The following is a 17,986-nucleotide window of genomic DNA, read 5'->3' as shown; positions in this document are numbered from 1 at the left end:
GTGTACAATAGAGATGTACTGTAGGAAACCATTGTGACTGAAAATATTATGTGCCTTCAGGAGATATCTTAAGTCATTTTGGTTTGCAAACCTGGTCACATGTACTGCATGCTTCTGATGGGGTTGGAGTGTGCAAATTTTTGGGCAATTTGTTGGATTGGCTATTCCACTTCAGCGACAGAGTTCAACTCCTGAGAGAGTTACATAGTCATTGCTTAGGAAAATAATGCATGGAGAATAACCTGTAACTCCCAAAAAATATGGTGAACGAACCAGTCACTTGTTGAGTATGCAAAACTTTTGCAAAATTTGTTTGCTAAAATCCTAGACAAATGAAGCATGACGAAAGCTGTTTCACAACCCCTGTGCACACTGCCTACAATAATTAAGAAAACAGTGACCCACATTCCCTGGGCTACATCATCATCTGATGTCCTGAAAACAGACTGAGAAAGTCCTCCATAGGAAATCTGAGGATGTCCTGAGGACATACTGAGGCCGGACAACAGGACTAAATGAGGACCTTTTGAGGATTAGAAGAGGACGTCCTCAGGACAACACAATGTCCTCAAAAATTAATCCTCAGGACGTCCGGAGGATGTACTTGTGTTGTCTGGGTAGGACCAGAAAAAATATTATTTATTAATGCTTCTGTGATTTTTCGCTCACGGGCGACGAGGACGACACCGGCTTTTCTGCGACATGGGGCCCTTAACGCTGTTGCGTTAATACAGGTCGTACTACGTCCATGTCTGCCATTATGGATGAGGGTGGCGCTGTTCAACTCTCTCAAGGTTAGGTTACACTACACATGATAAGACAGTCACCATAGCTCAGTTGGTAGAGCACCGGATGTGAAATTCAGAGGTCCTGGATTTGGTCCCACTGGCAGAATGTGGCTTTTTTTTAATAAGTTATTTTTAAGTAATACCCTATTATTAATTTCCCATTGATGAACACCACAAAAAAAATCCCCTGTGCCCCTTGGCTTCCACTTTTGACTGCTGTCAAGCACTTATAGTGGCTATTCCCAAATAACCTGCACAGGTGTGCATATGCATGCATGTGTGTGTGCTTTTTGAAGCAAGCAAGCACACGGATATGAGGGAACTGGATTAGTCATCGAGTGCAGCTGAAAGATATAATTCCGTCTGCACCTTTGCCTCTCTAATACACTGCACAGCAAAGTCCAGCTACCAACAGCACAGAGCTTATAAGTGAGTGCTACATTTGTGCTCCTGTTGTAAAAGCTACTCACATCTTGATTCCAGTGTTAGCCTGTGTCTTAAAAAATTTAGGGGGGCACTTTATTGACCTAAAGCGCGGAGAGGGGAAAGCCTTAAGCGCGGTGTTGCTGCTAGTGTCACTGATGTGTGGTTACTGTCCGCTCTGAGTGTGGAAGGCGACAATGCTGCCAGGGAGTCCACAGAACACCATCCCCCATTCCACTCTACATCTTGCTTTTTTTGAGGAAAGGAAATGTATCTCTCTCTCTCTCTGATATCAGGTGGACACCTGAACCTCACCTTAAGGGAAGGGCATATCTCTTTGGACACCTGAACCTCACCTCAAGGGAAGGGAAGAAGACAGGAGACACCCTATTCACTAGATGGGCCTTTGTTCATTCCAAACCATCCAGCTGGCATGGCGGAGTGGTTACATGCTGGTCTTGCCCTCCGAGACCTTGGTTCGATTCCCGAACTCGACCAAATACCTTCTCGGTTTCATTTATCTGGTCCGACTAGAAAGCTTAATTAGGCTAATTGGTTAATTAAGCAATGAACTAAACTCAGTCCGACTTAGTTCGAGCATCACTATACGATCCCTTTAATTGATTGCGTGGTTACTAGACAAAGTACAATTTGCCCCGTTTGAAATTTGTGCACTGTGATGTCACGACCGTTTCGGCCAATTGAAAAGCATGACATTTCTGTCGATAACTCCTGCTTACAACGATGAGGCATTAAAGGCTTCCGCCTTAAAACTTGGTGAAAGAAATGTCTGCTCAAGTTCACTTCAAGTTCATTTAAAGGAGTATTGCACAATCAAGAAATTATACGCAGGAATGCAGGGGCTGCCGAATGAAATCTCGTATACTTTATTTCAGTGATTTACAAGGTTTACACACATTTGTACAAACCTGCTTTGTGCACGCTTAAAAAAGTGGATATGCTCAGAACAGTGACAAAAGTAAAACACTGATATAATGCATATATATTTCAACTCTGCATCAAACGAAAATACACTTGGCATCCTGCGTTGGCACTCCAAGACTTTTTAAAACCATTCACAATCTCACTGTATTTACAAGTACGTGTATTCACTGTCGCCTGTACGAGCAGTCGAGGGCCTTTTCTGTCGTATGTACACAAACACTGGAAAATGTTTTACATGGTCAAGGAGCACTAACAGGCACTTCGTCGATGTCTGTCAGTGGCATAATACTTTGTGGACTCTACTTTGCTGAAAATATCAGTATTCCAGACATTAAATTAATAACCATGTCGGGTCAACACACAGATATTCCTCACACCGCCGACTTCACAATGTGCATTAGATACTCTAGCCCAGGGTAGGCTTCACTGTGAGATTCCCTGAACTCATGTAAAACTGAGCTGTTTTGACTTGAACGCAATGCAGCAAACAAGTCAAATGGCAGTAGCTGCTAACAGGACATTCTGGATATGGCTGCTGTGCTGCAGAAAGTTAGGCTTAATGCTGAGAAATTAACCAGAATCTACAGGCTAAACAAGCTGCCTAGAAGCATTTGTCGTAGCAACACAAATCAGGAAACAGCTGCTTTGCATACAGTTCTATCCTCAGCAATGACTAAAAGTATCAGCAGTTTGCGGTGATGGCAATTTGGAACTCATAGAAATCAGTCCTGTTGTAATGGCAATAACGTCTTTACACACACTAAATAATACCCCTGTCAAGCGGGCAAGTTAAGCGCACTTAAGGGGAGTGCACTTCGGCATCTCAAGTGACACTTTGGGCTACGCGGTGTTAAACGGGAAAGCAAAGTGCACTCGCAGTAAAAAAAAATGGCGACAGAAAGTGAGCGGAATTTCTGAACAGGACGATGGAAAATAAAAAAAGACTAATAATATTTGATTGCTCAACGTGATAGCGCAGATAAAATGAGGTTCAACAGTTTTCAACGATGAAAACAAAATGAAAATAGAAGGAAAGCCAAGACCAGCCAAGACTATCCAGAATTTCGACAACAAACAAGATGGCAGCAGGCAGCGATGTTGCATCTGATCACGTTTACTTGTTTTGTTGCTTCGCTTGTAGCTATAACCAAGGAACTTTTTTTCTGAAAACAGTGTTATAGCACGCAAAGTAAATTTGTAAGTACTTTTTATGTACTATAAATTTTGTACCACTGGAACCGCTGGCGTCGAGGCTACGCACTCGACCAGCAAAGTGTGGTCCGTGAACGCACTCTCAGCGGAGTGCACTCTTCCGCGAGTGACACTCACTTGCGTCGTTTAGATGCGGCGAAGTGTACTTACAGCGAAGTACACTCTCCTTAAGTGCACTTAACTTGCCCGCTTGACAGGGGTATTAATCCATCGTCAAGAAGGTTTTGCACAACACAAGAACAAATGCCAAGATGTACCCACAAACTGTGGGCCTGGCAGTGAGAACAGAAACAGCTGCACAAAAGTGAAATGACAGTTTGTGCAAATGTGCAGATAGATGCAGAGCGGAAACCCTTACTTGGTCCCTTACTTTGCCTCCTAGGATTAGTGCCCACAACTACAGCATGCAAAGCAATATCGGACTGGTCATTAATTCTATGCTCTTTCTATCAGGTGCCACAAGCTTTCAAGAGTTAAGAAATTCGGCGAAAATTCAGCTATGAAAGTTGAATGCACAGAACTAGTACCACACAAAGCTAACAGTATGCATGAGCACGAAACTGCAAGAGAAATGCACCATGTTTTGCTACAAACTGCAAAGCTGTTGAACAGAACACATTCTAGAACCTACATGAACTGAAAACACACTTTATACATCTGGTACCATTAAGATTTAGGTATGAATTTTCTTAATGAAAACAAATTCTAAATTCTCAGGCATGTCAAGTGGACAGATGTTAGAATTGAAAACAAACCGAGAGTAAAGTCAACATATAAAATTCAGGGAAAGTGTGCTGGGTGCAGAGCAGGCAAGGTTCAAGAACACCCAAACGCCCTTTTCTCAATTTCAAACTTTGCTGCACAAAATTTCCCATATTGCGCACTCTAAAGAGGTGCAGCATAGATTTTGGTAGCCAATTTCACAAGCCTCAAAGGGAAGCAGTACAGAGAATCAAGATTTTATAGCTATGACAGCTCGGACATTGCTGTGAGCGCTTATCAGTGGCTGCATTGCAAAGGCAGTTCAAAGTAGGACACCTTCTCTGTCAAGAGTACAGCATAGCACACAACTATGACTTAGTAACAGCACGCTTGAACTAAAAGTTGAGCGAAACATTGCTTGCATTGAGTGCAGCATAACAAAAAACTCCAGCGCCTCTCTTGTAACTTTAATTCAGGCAAAAGAGTAACCTTAAATGAGTGAAATGATAAAAGTATTGTTGCACTTTCGTATATAAATGCTTTATCTATAAAAAAAAACAAAAATATTATTTACAGAGCATTACGCTTGACCTTTTCAGGTAAAATATTGCCAGCCGTCGCATGCGGTCATTCCAAGCCCCCACAGGACAAAATGTTGCTTCTTTGCTTGCATGATAGAATTTGCCATTCTCACTTTTGCATGTCCTGAGAGATTCAAGACCCGTAGCTTAAAAATTGGTGTAGTAGCCTCCCTTTCAAGTCCTTTGTCCTTATCGAAGCAATACCACAAAGGTTGCCAATTCACTTTCTGGGCCCCCTTCGGTCAGTGGTCGCCTTGCGGAGTAGCCTTCCTCTGCGAACTGCCTCGGCATAAGTGATGCCCCCTGGTAGCCTGTATTTGACCTCTTCAGCTGGGCAGACTGGTCCCGGAACCACGTCACACAGTTTGCTAATGTCCAAGTTTGTGTTCAGCTTGCGCGGTGGAGTTCGGCTCGCACATGGACTCGAAGCCCTGGCGGCCGGCGCTGGTTTCTTGCAGCAGGATGTCACCACCACTGTGGTTTCTATGGGAGGCGGCAGCTCGACCTTCTCTGTGATGGTGGCGCCATCTGTCACAGTCCGTTTCAGCACTGCGAAGATTTCGGCGAACAGCTTTTTGTACTCCGGTGGGCTTCGCGAGAAATGCTGACCCAGCGGATCTCCACTGGCACCTTGGTTCTTTATGACAGTCAAGTCCAAAGCTAGTTGCTTCTTTGCCTCGGCCAACGCTGCATCAGTTTGCACAGCCCGGTCGGTGAACACACGCTCTGGTGTCATTTCCGAGAAGCCAGAGGAAAGTGACGCCTCACCAGATTCTGCCGATTCTGCGTCACTCCCCGTAGAAAGTGATGGGTAGTCATTCTTTTTGACAGCCGCGACCGGACTGGCGGATTTGGCACCTGTCCAGCCAGGTTCGGGAGCTGGTCCGTCCAGGGCTAGCGAGCGGCATCTTGCGTCTAGAAGTGCTTCGTACTTGTCGATAAGGAGCCGGTACTGTGCATCTAGTTCGCTCAGCAGCGACACCTGGCTCTCGGCATCCTGGCTCTGCGCCTGTGGTCGTGAATCGATAGCTTCGGGCATGTTCTCCTGCTCCCCGTAGACCACGAGACCGTCCTTGAGCTGAACCATGGAGAAGTGGTCGAGCTCGGCAAGCTCCTCTTCAGGTTCCTCACACTGCTCGAGCCTGTTTAGTGCTCGGCAATTCGAACAAAGATGCCTGCATAGATAGAAAGGCATACATAGGATTAACGCAAAGTCATTGTACACGCTATAGGTAAAAAATGTGAAAAAGAAACAATTACTGAGGATTAGGAGTGTCCAAATACAGAAATTTTCGAATACAAGTCGAATAAGAATATCAATAAAAATTGCTTTCAAATATCGAATATCTGTTCGGTATGAAAAGAGAAACATAAAAGGATAAATGCTGTCCTTATTTTTCAAATAATGTATGGTCTTCCCAACTGCAACGAACAAACCTAGACAGACTTAACGTCATACAAAAAAATAACATGACATGCACAGAGATATGCATGCTGCTTGATAAGACAGCCTAACAGTATGCAGCATGTACTGTGTCTTGAAAAATGAATAGCAAAATAAAATTCACGAATTTCACGACTGGCATTATCCAAAGGTCGAGTTACTAGACGCACCCCCACCCCCCCTACTCTGGCCTTCCGGAGCGAAAAAAAAGAACTGCTGAAAATTCGAAAATGTACTGAAGCCTTGTGAGGAGGTCCTATTGCACAAACAGTGAAAAGCTTGCGAAAAGCGCGCAGTTTCGCTGTGCCAGAGGAATGAACAACGCGGACGTAAGCGAGGGAAATGCCCATTGGCATCGGAATAGCATGAATGCATCCTAAATGAAAAAGAAATCACCAGCAGCGCACTAGTCTGTATCCAAAAGTGGTGTGCAGCTGGGTTCGGATGGCTGGACAATTCGTGGCCGATAGCCACTGTCAGGGTTGCCAGTTCCGCTTAATATAAGCGAATTTGGGCTTCTTTTTTCACCGAGTCGCTTGCAAATTTTTGCAGTCGCTTGTCGCATTTTTTTGGCTTACTCGCATTTTCCTGCAAATATTGCTATTTTAATGCCCGTCAAGCGCGTTTGTCGTTATATATACGCGATAGTAGCAGTAGCCACAAAGCACGAAACAGTCCCTATCTATTCATTAATGTTTTGACGCCTTGCGAGCACTCCTGGTCGTCTACGTCGTAGTGTGTTGCCGGTGTTCTTTGTGCAAAATGGCCTCGAAGCGGTTCAAATATGGTAAACAAGTTTCGAGGTGTTTGCAGCCGGGACTTTCAACCGACATTAAAAATGTTACCGCTATTCAACTCTAAAAACATGTATGGTTCCGAAGTGGTTCCTGTATGGTTCCTGAGTGTTTTCCCTCATTCTTGTGGATATCGTCGCTGTTCAAAATAAAGTAATTTGTTCACCTTCCCTTCGTATTTCTGTGATTTTTGGATACTATAATTAAACGATTTCCAAGAATGCGAAAATTTGTTATCGTCCGCATCTTTTGGGCTTCTTAGCAAAGTCGCGCCGCTTTTTTTGGGCTTGTTTTGGGGTGGTTATTTGCTTGTTTGCTCGGCGCCATCTGGCAACTCTGGCCACTGTCAACGCGGGCTGGCGGCGAAGTTCAGAAACCGAAACTATGTGGCCAGGTCATTTTTTGGACTAACGACGGGGTCTTGTTATCGTCGTCATGCCCGCCGTCGCCAGCATGTAAGCGGCACGCGGGTTACAATGTACTATGTAATAGGAGACTTTTTTTTCACGACACTTGCACTGCCTGTGACATCTATTGATATTGGTAAGCTGCTGTTCACGTCCTGATAGTACCCACCAATGCAATCCACATCGGTTTCATTATCTTAGCTCATACATGGAAAGGTTACGTGACTGAGAAAAACTCACGCCAGAACATAAGACAAGCACAACTGATAACAGAGTATATCGATGGTTTGCCACTACATATCTGAGAGAAAAAAATAGAGCATCCGCAGCAAGGAAAACAAGTAACAGTTGGAAACAACACGGCAATATATTATGGCATCTTACCCAGAAAGGCCAGTTTACTTTCTTAACTGATGTCTCGCTGATAGAATCATGGCCTCTTTTCTTTTCATGAACGATGCCTCCATTAATTCCCATGGCTCTCACCCAGAGTTTTACTCTCGTTCAGCCATGGTCAACACATGTCGCAGGCTTTGCAATGCTCGGAAAAACATAAGCATTCCTTTTTCACCTAGGATGTCTCGTGTTTCCATGCACAATCATTCACGCAGCATCCAGAATGCCCTTTACATATACTAGCTTCCAGCAGTTAACGCTATTTGTTGATCACTCAGGCAACACAATCCACAAAATGCTTGGTACAAATTTTGTCACAACCATTGTCCTTAGTTTTTTTCCTTTGGTGATGTGAGGGCACAGTTCTGCCAGTTTGGTCAGTGTCGAAAACACAAAAGTAAGACCAGCAGTGATGCTGTATGTGCCTAAGGTGTCATGCAACCCGAAGGAGATGGCGGGCAAATTCAACATATCTATGGTGCTTTCATGCAGAAAACCAAAGTAATGTTCAACAGCCTAGCAAGGGAACAGCAGTTCGCCATTGGTAGCGAGGTGCTGGAAGTAGTAAGAGAATATGTCTACTTAGGGCAGGTAGTGACCGCAGATCCGGATCATGAGAGGGAAATAACTAGAAGAATAAGAATGGGGTGGAGCGCATATGGCAGTCTCTCTCAGATCATGAATGGCAGTTTACCAATATCCCTGAAGAGAAAAGTATACAACAGCTGTATCCTACCGGTACTCACCTATGGGGCAGAAACGTGGAGGCTAACAAAGAGGGTTCAGCTTAAGTTAAGAACAACGCAGCAAGCTATGGAAAGGAAAATGATAGGTGTAACGTTAAGAGATCGGAAGAGGGCGGAGTGGGTGAGGGAACAAACGCGGGTTAATGACATCTTAGTTGAAATCAAGAGGAAGAAATGGGCTTGGGCAGGGCATGTAATGCGAAGGCAAGATAACCGCTGGTCCTTATTAAGGGTAACGTAGTGGATTGCAAGAGAAAGCAAACGTAGCAGGGGGCGGCAGAAAGTTAGGTGGGCGGATGAGATTAAGAAGTTTGCGGGGATACAGTGGCCGCAACTGGCAACGGGCAGGGTTAATTGGAGAGACATGGGAGAGGCCTTTGCCCTGCAGTGGGTGTAGTCAGGCTGATGATGATGATGATGATGGTGCTTTCAGCATGCGTTGCCAGAGTAACCTAGGAAATACCACTAACTTATCAGAAATCGTATACAGGCCAAACTGGATACTGTGTGAATGTTCCCGCATGGGAACACAAGTCATCGTTGAGAGCTCATATTTTCCAGAGCACTGCATTGCCTGCAACACGTGTCAGCCATGGATGAATGAGATAAAGATTCTGGTTTAAGGCCACAGTCGCCCTTTCAGACATGCATTTAGTTCTACAATCGAGAAAAGTCTCAATATTGAGTACCTCCTGTTTGACAAAAACAACACAAATGGCTCAAAAATTTTAGGAATTCACAAATGCATGTACACATGTTTGCCTGCATGCAGAATTGCAGCCTGATTCATCTATCAAATGAATTAATGCACATATCATTAATTCGATTACCCTCTGAAGCTCTTCTCCAAAAAAGAATCAGCTAACAATGTGTCTTAATAAAACATTCCACCATGTAACAAAAAAAAAACGAGGTGTTAGCACTAGACAGCACTTCCGTGGCACGCATGCCATAGAACTTCATAATGACATCCATCTTTATTTCTAGCTCTGAAAAACCAATTCTTTTTTCTGGCCCAGCCATTCAGTACACAAGTAATTTCAAGTGAAGACAGCATGACTGAATTCCTAAAAACAGTGCTAGATGACTTGAATAAAATTAACAAAAGTCACGTGCTCAATCACAGTTGCACGGGAACTGATGGAGGCGTTCTTCATAAAGGAAAAGGGCTGTCAATGCAACAGTGAGACATCAGTTGTGCTGTATGAAAGACAGCATTTCCAGATAAGATGTTCTAAGATATGCCTTGCTGTTTCCAAAGTATTACTTGATTTTCTTTCTCTGCTTGCTCCATTTTTCTTCTCAGATATCTGGTTGCGAACAGTCAATTCACTCAGTTGTCAGTTGCACTCAGTCACTTGTCCTGTTTTGTGTTTGTGTCAACAAACAACAACTTGTGTTTGTGTCAACAACAGCAACATGGCAACACTGTTAGCACAAAACATACATAGTGGTAGTAGGCCCCGAATGCTAGTATATTATACAAGCAATCAAATATATAACATTATCGCAAAGTGCTAAGTGCCTTCCAAAACCAAGCTCTAATGGCTCCTGAGGCCATGTTTTTTCACCCTAGAGACCGTTTTCCCATATACTAGAAGCAAAGCTTGATACTTCTGGCTTTATAGGGGTATGAACAGAATGGTTTAACATGAGCCTGTTTATAAAAGCAAGACCCCTAGGAAAGCAATACCCCAGCACAGTTCGAAGCCAGTTGGCTACAACTGAGTTCTGACGTTCCAGCAATTCCCCAGTTACTTCATGTGAGAGGCTGTTATGCTCTTTACACGCATTCCATGGCAATGCATTACTACCTGTATACAGCTTTACACAAAGGGATTGAAGTGGAGCCCATTAATATAATCTAACAAGCTTAATTTTAAAAATTACAATGTAAGCATTTGCAATTCTGTTAATCTTAAAGCTTGATATCAACACCGAGGCTCCACTAATCATGAATGCAACAAGACACTTCCACTTAAAAGCAGTCATCTCCTTCTGAACTAGGGCTGGGGCATTAGAATGCGCTTTGTATAGTAAGCTCTGTACTGTGCTCTAGTGTATTCTGTTTTGTTCTGTGACATATATTTGAACAAAAAACGCCGAACAACTGAAACTTCCTAAGGGATCAAAATCGGTACATTACAGTAGTGAGGGAAAGTACAATACTGCAAATCGGTCAACAGAAAATTCAACGCAAGGCAAAATTTTCAAAACTATTACAGGCTGCTTCGGCTGGTTCCCGAGGAACTGAGAGACAGATACGATACCGTGTCATCACACAAGTGTTCCTTTTCGAGTACATCAACACTTTATCCAAAGCATCTGTTTGCAAGCCTTCCATACACTGCTACAGCACCGTCTTTTTAAATAAAGGAGATTACTGTCCTCAAAGGCAAGTGGTCTAGTGAAATACCCATGAAGGTTACAACTACTGAATTCTCACAGATATATGCTTCTAAGAAACATTACTGGGCCCCTCTATGTAAACATTTCATGAGATAGTCCCTGAAGCATTCGCGCTGCTGTTCTAACAACTTGTTACGAAAACATTCCTTTCACAAGAGCTGTTGTTGGGCTAGTTGTAGATTGTCTACATAAGCCATGTTATATTGCGCTAAAGCTACGACACATAAGAGGCCATGCTGCGTGTGTCCTGTGCTATTGTTCTTCTCTTATGTGTCGTAGTTTAAGCGCAATATAACATGGCTTATGTAAAACATTCCTGCAGTTCAAAATAAAAATTTCTATGAGTGCATGTAAAAACAATTATAAGTCCTCACTCTGATTTCTTCAGAAGAGAAGAGATCAAAACTTGCAGAACAAGAGTGATATATTCACACCAAGTGGAGTTACATTTAAACAGTATGCCATTCAGGCAGCAGATAATTCTTGAACTAAAATTTAATTCAGCAAGTTGCAAGAGAAATGGCAGGAACAGTAACACCCACTTTGCTTTCAGTAAACAAACAGAGCATATGTGCATCCCTACCTAACAAAGAGAGAACACACAAAACTGCAGAAGGATCCCATGTTTAGGCACAAGCTTCTACAGTTGGTAGTGATGCAGTAGAAACAACCAAGGAACCTGCCTGTCGTCTTCGAGGATGTCCATCTCCATCTGTAGGTTCAGGCACTGGTGCTCCCGTTCCTGAGACGCCAGCACTTCCTCTTGTAGTCGCATGTTTTCCTGCAGGTTGCCAACAATGAGCGGTGTGTTATCCTGCTGCCAGCAAAGCACCCTTCATGGTGGTCTGCTGAATGGAAGTTTCAACTGGCTAATGTGCGCTTTCCATTAGCACTAGACAATACACCAGTCAGACAATGCCTGAAAATACTAATGATCTAAACTGATGCCACTTTCTCAATGCCTTTGAGCAAAGCTCATTCAAACAACTTTTCAATAGAAGTTTTCTTTGAAATGAGGTTGCCCGCCAAAAACCCAAAGGGTTTTCTGTTGACTGATTGGTTTCAGGAAGTCTCAGTTCTCATGACAGCTTATGCTTGAAATATAATGGCAAAAAAAATCTCTCTATTTCAGAAAATTTACTCTTTCCCTTTCTTGAGCATCTGAAGATCACCAAAATGAAATGATAAGCTGAAAAGAGGGGAGGCACGTATGTGCAAAGCAGCCAATGCATTGACATTCCTAAGTTGTTTTTGCAACAGTGAAAGTGGGGGCTCACCTAATGGATTTATATACACTGTGCCAGCACTCCTAGATGAATGCGCCTCTAGTTAACCAACTGACACAAACTCTGACCTTTCTAGAAAGTCTTACCACCTTGCAACAAAGTGAAGGAATGTTCTGTTATATTTGCGAGGTGGAAATCTGGGATTGACCCCTGTAACCTATTCCTGTTCAGGTAACCTCAAGCTAGCATTGACAATGAAAATGGTCTGCACTCACTGACGTTCTTAAAAAAGAAAACAGAACACTAAGAACCTTTCACAAACAAGACGAACGAAAAGAGAGCCGGAAACAAAATTTTATAGCTGAAGCCCACCTTCGCCCTCTTTACTGAAACAAAAGCCGAATAAAAAAAAGTTCTCGTTTGGTTATTGCTGCACTCATGTGGATGTCCTGCATTAAAACACGAATTTAAACTCTAGTAACTGAAGGCAGTGCAACTTTAAAGATGGTTTTCAGTTTCTTCTGCAAGAATTTGCAGAATTAAACTTTGAAAATAGTGAAAAACAGAAACCCAGGGCAACTATTTGCCTCTGTAAATAAAAAAAACATCTCAGAATGCTGCACACTACACCTTGACAATAATTCAAATGAACAAAAATTGGACCATGTGTAAAAGTTCCATACTTGTTATGAAGATTCTGGGGTTTAAACTCAAGACAAGACACAGAGCTGACTTCCAGAAAGCCACACATGCAAAGCCATACACCTCTCAGGATGGAGTGCAAACAGCAAGCACTGCAAAACAGAATAGATAGTACAGCAGAAGCTTGAGGATACAATCACAATTAATATGAATTTGTGAAATGCTCTGGCCAGAGTGCACTGAGTACAATGTACAGAATTTCAGATGTTCTGAACACTCTCCCGCACCACTACGGATGGTAAGAATGCGCGAACCGTGACTGCACCCTCAGGCACTAAGCGTTGTCCGCACACTGCTGACACCACGACTGCAGCTTGTGCGATATACACCACGAGGACTGAGATGTTTCTCGGCAGTAAATAAATCCAGTCAGCCATTAAAAAAATGTGCAAGAATGCATCTCCCGTGCTTCTTCATATGAGTGTTTTCTTAACCCCATGAGATTCGCATCATTGAGATTCTACCAGAACCACTGCTGTCTGCTCTTCTGTATGAGTCTGTCATTTCTGTACTGCGTCCTGAGAGATGAACAGATGTAAACTAGTCAAATGTTTCCAGAAAATGGTTGTAGCGCCGAAAAAGACAACACACAGAAAGCTAGACGGGACAGGTGCAACTTCCAACTGATTTATTCACCGCGAACGCGAATGAATATAAGACAAACTATCAAGAAGGATCGCAAGAACCACACGCAAGAAAGAAACGAAGGTTTTAAGCAGAAGCCAGGACCAGACAGCCTGTGAACTGTTAGAGGCTTTCTATATCAAAAGCAACTGTAGCGACTGTGTTAGTACCCCCTCAATTGCAATATATAAAAATGAAACTGCTTTTTTAGATACATGGGGGTGAGACACGTGTGACTCGGCTATCTTCTTTTTCAAAAAATGTTTTTCAAATTGTTCAATTTTTTGTACATCCCTCCCACGCATGTGTGGTTCTTGCGATCCTTCTTGATAGTTTGTCTTATATTCATTCGCGTTCGCGGTGAATAAATCAGTTGGAAGTTGCGCCTGTCCCGTCTAGCTTTCTGTGTTTTGTCTTTTTCGGCACTACAACCATTTTCTGGAAACATGCACCAACTAGCCCCCCAACAAGTATTACTTAGTCAAATGGTAATTAAGTTTGTATCGTGATGGGCATCACCTGAACGAGGTTGTCGACCTCGGCTTGGAGCTCCTCGCGTGTCTCCTGCTCCTTGGTCAGCTGGCACTTGAGCCGGGACAGAGAGCAGCGGAGGCGGACCAGCTCCGTCCCAAAGGGGCTCTCCTGCAGAGAGGGAGAAATGCTTATTTGTTCATCCAGTGCGTACCTAAAACTTGGATTTCTCAGGAGACTGTGCATGCATACATGTGAATGCACATGCCTACTGTTTCCTCTGTTTTGTAACTGCTATCCTAATAACTGTGCACCCATTTCATAAAACCAGGTACAGCCTACTCTTTTATTGTTGGAGCCAGTCAAGCATTATCGAAGCAAACAGCGGCTGTGTGGGCCACAAGGTCCACATCGGTCATATGTGTATATTTAAGCCAAGAACATCAGAGAACGGTAAACTGGGCTAGTTGGTAGGAATTCATACTGAAAACTGCGCAAAAAACGAAGACACAGAACGAGAAGGCACGACACGGGCGCAGACTATCAACTGAATTTTTATTCACATGAAGAGGCCTATATACGTATCTTCTGCCCACAGTGAGACAAGCACAAAAACACAACAACCGTGAAAATCAACCCAAAACACAATCACCCACTATCCCTTCGCGTGCACCGTGATGCAACCGTCAATTACTCTTCCAAAAAACTGCGCACAAACAAGACCACGACAGCCTTAACGGTCACGCTGGTTAAGGTTGTCGTGGTCTTGTTTGTGCGCAGTTTTTTGGAAGAGTAATTGACGGTTACATCACAGTGCACGCGAAGGGATAGTGGGTGATTGTGTTTTGGGTTGATTTTCACGGTTGTTGTGTTTTTGTGCTTGTCTCACTGTGGGCAGAAGATACGTATATAGGCCTGTTCATGTGAATAAAAATTCAGTTGATAGTCTGCGCCCGTGTTTTGCCTTCTCGTTCTGTGTCTTCGTTTTTTGCGCAGTTTTCAGTATGAACATCAGAGATTCTCAAGGCTGTCTTTAGGGTAATAAAGAAGTAATTACGCATTAGCATCCACTCAAGAGTAGTTTCTTCAACACCACAAAATATTTGGAAAACCCTTATTCATTGACTGCCTCAGGCTTATGAGGCAAAAGAAACAAAGAAGAATAAAGGAACAGAAGGCAGCAGCATTCAACGGCCAGGACACCAGAATGACATAGTAAACTAACACAGCAAAAAGACAGCTCGAGCTCTGATGGTGAAACATGTTTCAAGTAATTCTATGGTTCATATGTTTATTAATTCTTAGGAGTTTAGAGGAAGAGCAGAATGGGCAAGCAAAATAATTGAAAATTGCTGGCAGAGTTTAGACAGTGAGAAAATATGCTGTTCCAATGTGTAGCAAACATTCGTTAGGGGGGCGATAAAAGTAAACAAGAAAAATAGTGCCCTGTTTGCACAGCCAACAGCACAATGGGCTGACATTCGGTAGTTTGAGGCTGCCCTAAAGAAAGTGAAAAACAGTAAGTCCTAGCCTGCACCACTAGCATTTACACAACAGGATAAAAAAATGCTGAATGAAAATGAACATCGCCAAGGGAGGGCAATTCTAGTTTAGTACACCCATAGGTGAAAACATAAATGAAAAGGAAAGAGATGGTTTTGCTGGCAGTGCGGCAAAACCACACTGCCGGAGAGCGGATCCAGTAGGAAAAAGAAAATCTCTAGCGAGTCAGGTCTCATGAGTGATGAGGTTTACTTACCAGCAGAAACAAGGCAGAAAACACAGAACTATGTACTCTGGTGGCATGACTGTTCAGACAGCTGAACCATAAATACATAAATGCAGGTATGTGAATGCATTCCGTCAGGTTAGGCGATGCACTGCCAGGTCAAGAAACGAAGCAAAATGCAAGGATTAAGAGATACCATAAACACAAGCACTGCCTTTGTCATTGCAGATGTTGGTGACCCAGCAGCTTGGGTAACTTACACAAGTTGTTTCGCTGATGTCGCAGCTAACCCAAAAACACAAACGTGTGACACAAGGCAGCAAGAGCATCTGTAAATTCTGTTCATCTCTGCATGCAAGACAGTTTCATTAGAAGGCATGAAATACAGGGATTTCTCAGCCCAAGGCACACATTGCTCAAGGACATTAAGGCAGCATAGTGCACAAATAACAAGTCTCCCTTGATTGCTTTATGGCATGATTGTGCCAGCAGCTGGTGAAAGCAGAACAGGAACCAGACATAGTACCAAGCACACATCTCAAGCAGAAGCTGGCGCTAGCATGCGTAAAGTGGGAAAGCAATTTACTCTGGTTTGAAAAAGCGTGCACTCCTCTGACAATACTGACTCTGCAGTTGCTCTGTGATGGAAGTGAAATGTGAGAACGTCCTCAGACTTCAGCGCATGCCAACAGATCCAAAATTTATCCAGAGTCCTCGACTACAGTGTGCCCTGTGATGCAGCGCATAGTACAGCTTTGACATGTAAAAATCCATTAATTATCATCACCACCATGGCCGTCAGTAAAAATAATGAAAAAGTCAGAGGCTCCCCTACCTGATGCGTAGGATGCTCTACAGCGATAATTGTGGTAACTCGTTTGGGCCTGCTTTGGTAACTACTGCAAAGTCTTCTTCAGGACTGCTTTGGCACACTTACGGGACCTCCTTGGAGAACCACTTACGTAAATGCAATAGCGCTTTGTCCTGTGCTCTTGCATGTCTTGTGTGCTTATGTTTTCATCAAAATTATGCATTCTCATTCGGAATTTCTTTGGTACTCGTATGGGACATCCTTGGGAGGGAATACTGTGTTAACTGCTGCGAAATCTCCTTTGGGACTGCTTTGGTACTTCTATTGGACTTTCTTGGGACCTCCTCCTATCATGCTTTTGTAACTGCCATGCATTTTCTTTAAGAAGTGCTTAGGCAGTCCTATGAGGCTTCCTTGAGAGAGAACTTCGATAAGCACCATGGAATCTCCTTTGGGACTCTTTGCTGCAAAGTACTTGGCCTGGAGCATGCTTAGTGTTGCGTCCAACGCAAAATCCTAGTTTGTAAGCCATAACGCTACAGCTATGAATGCTCACAGCGTTTTCATCCTGCCTCAGAGCAAGGATGTGACTGACAGCCCTCGCTGTCAATTTTGGTAGCATGACATAACTGGAAGAGGACTTTGTCCTGAGTGGGCTGAATTAGGCTGGGAAACTTGGTGACTGACTGTGGCAATGATTGTGACTATGGAACATTGTCTTCACACACACTACCCTGCCTTACCTCAAAGCCAACAAAATCAGTGTCCTCCCCGCTGGGGCAGGCAGCAGGAGCCAGGAGGTGATTGGTGCTGGGTTCATCATCTGGTGGAGTGGTCTGCTGAGTTGCTGCAGCAGTGTCAGCTGCCTCGTCCTGCTGGTCCCTGGGCCTCAGGCTCAGCCTCAGGTGGTCCGCAAGTTCCTGGAGCTCCTCACACTTCTTCTCAAGGACGTCCACACTTGTGCTAAGGCTGTAGACGCAAGCAGAGCACACAAACGTAGATTATCACACAGGATCCTTTTACCTAATGCCAACTGCTGAGGTGATGGTCAATCAACAGCAAAATGTAGGCTGACGGCTGAAATTGGGAAAGGTTAACGAGAACCAACGCTTTCTTGCAGCTTAGCTGTGAAGGTTACGCTGCAAAAGACAGAGGCGAAAAAAAATGAAGTTCTCGGGACCATAACCATCACAGCTGAGACTGCGAAAATGTTCTAGCAAGATATGGTTCTTGCAGCCTTTACTCTTTGGCGAGCAATAAATATGCATGAAAAAAAAAAAGGTCTATTAAGCATGTGGTGTAATGGCCTCGAATAATGACGCAATATCAGCGTTTGAAGGTAAGCATGTCATTTCCTGGTTGCAGCACAGCAGCATAAGAATGAAAGGTGTGTAATAATGAATTCAGTGAATGAACAATTTCACAGAATAACTTCATTAATCAAACATGACATGCAAACTCTAGGTTGCCATTTGTTGCGCGGACCTGCGTGAAAGACATCTTAAATTCAGCCAATCTCATTAAGATACACACAGGTACACAGCCTTCCTTGAGAATAGTTACGCAGGCCATTGAC

The 17,986-nt window shown here is 43.5% G+C and overlaps 1 protein-coding gene across 2 annotated transcripts in view; it reads right to left on the bottom strand.

Annotated features, from left to right (window-relative positions):
* Positions 1-2,075: 2,075 nt before the first annotated feature.
* The window catches only part of Cen (cerebellar degeneration-related protein 2-like), a 174,571-nt gene continuing 158,660 nt past the window's right edge, over positions 2,076-17,986 (bottom strand). For both annotated transcript variants that reach the window (XM_089541076.1, XM_089541078.1), the window contains exons 4-7: positions 17,154-17,379; positions 13,919-14,041; positions 11,531-11,628; positions 2,076-5,826 (exon numbers count right to left, since the gene is read on the bottom strand). In XM_089541076.1, the coding sequence (XP_089397202.1) occupies positions 4,872-5,826; positions 11,531-11,628; positions 13,919-14,041; positions 17,154-17,379 (1,402 nt within the window). In that variant the 3' untranslated portion in view covers positions 2,076-4,871. The remainder of the gene's footprint in view (positions 5,827-11,530; positions 11,629-13,918; positions 14,042-17,153; positions 17,380-17,986) is intronic.

This window comes from Amblyomma mixtum, chromosome 4 (genome assembly GCF_055824585.1).
Source record: "Amblyomma mixtum isolate Tamu chromosome 4, ASM5582458v1, whole genome shotgun sequence".
Taxonomy (NCBI): Eukaryota; Metazoa; Arthropoda; class Arachnida; order Ixodida; family Ixodidae; genus Amblyomma; species Amblyomma mixtum.
The sequence above is the reverse complement of the archived record's forward strand: the minus strand, read 5'-3'. Positions and strand labels throughout refer to the sequence as shown.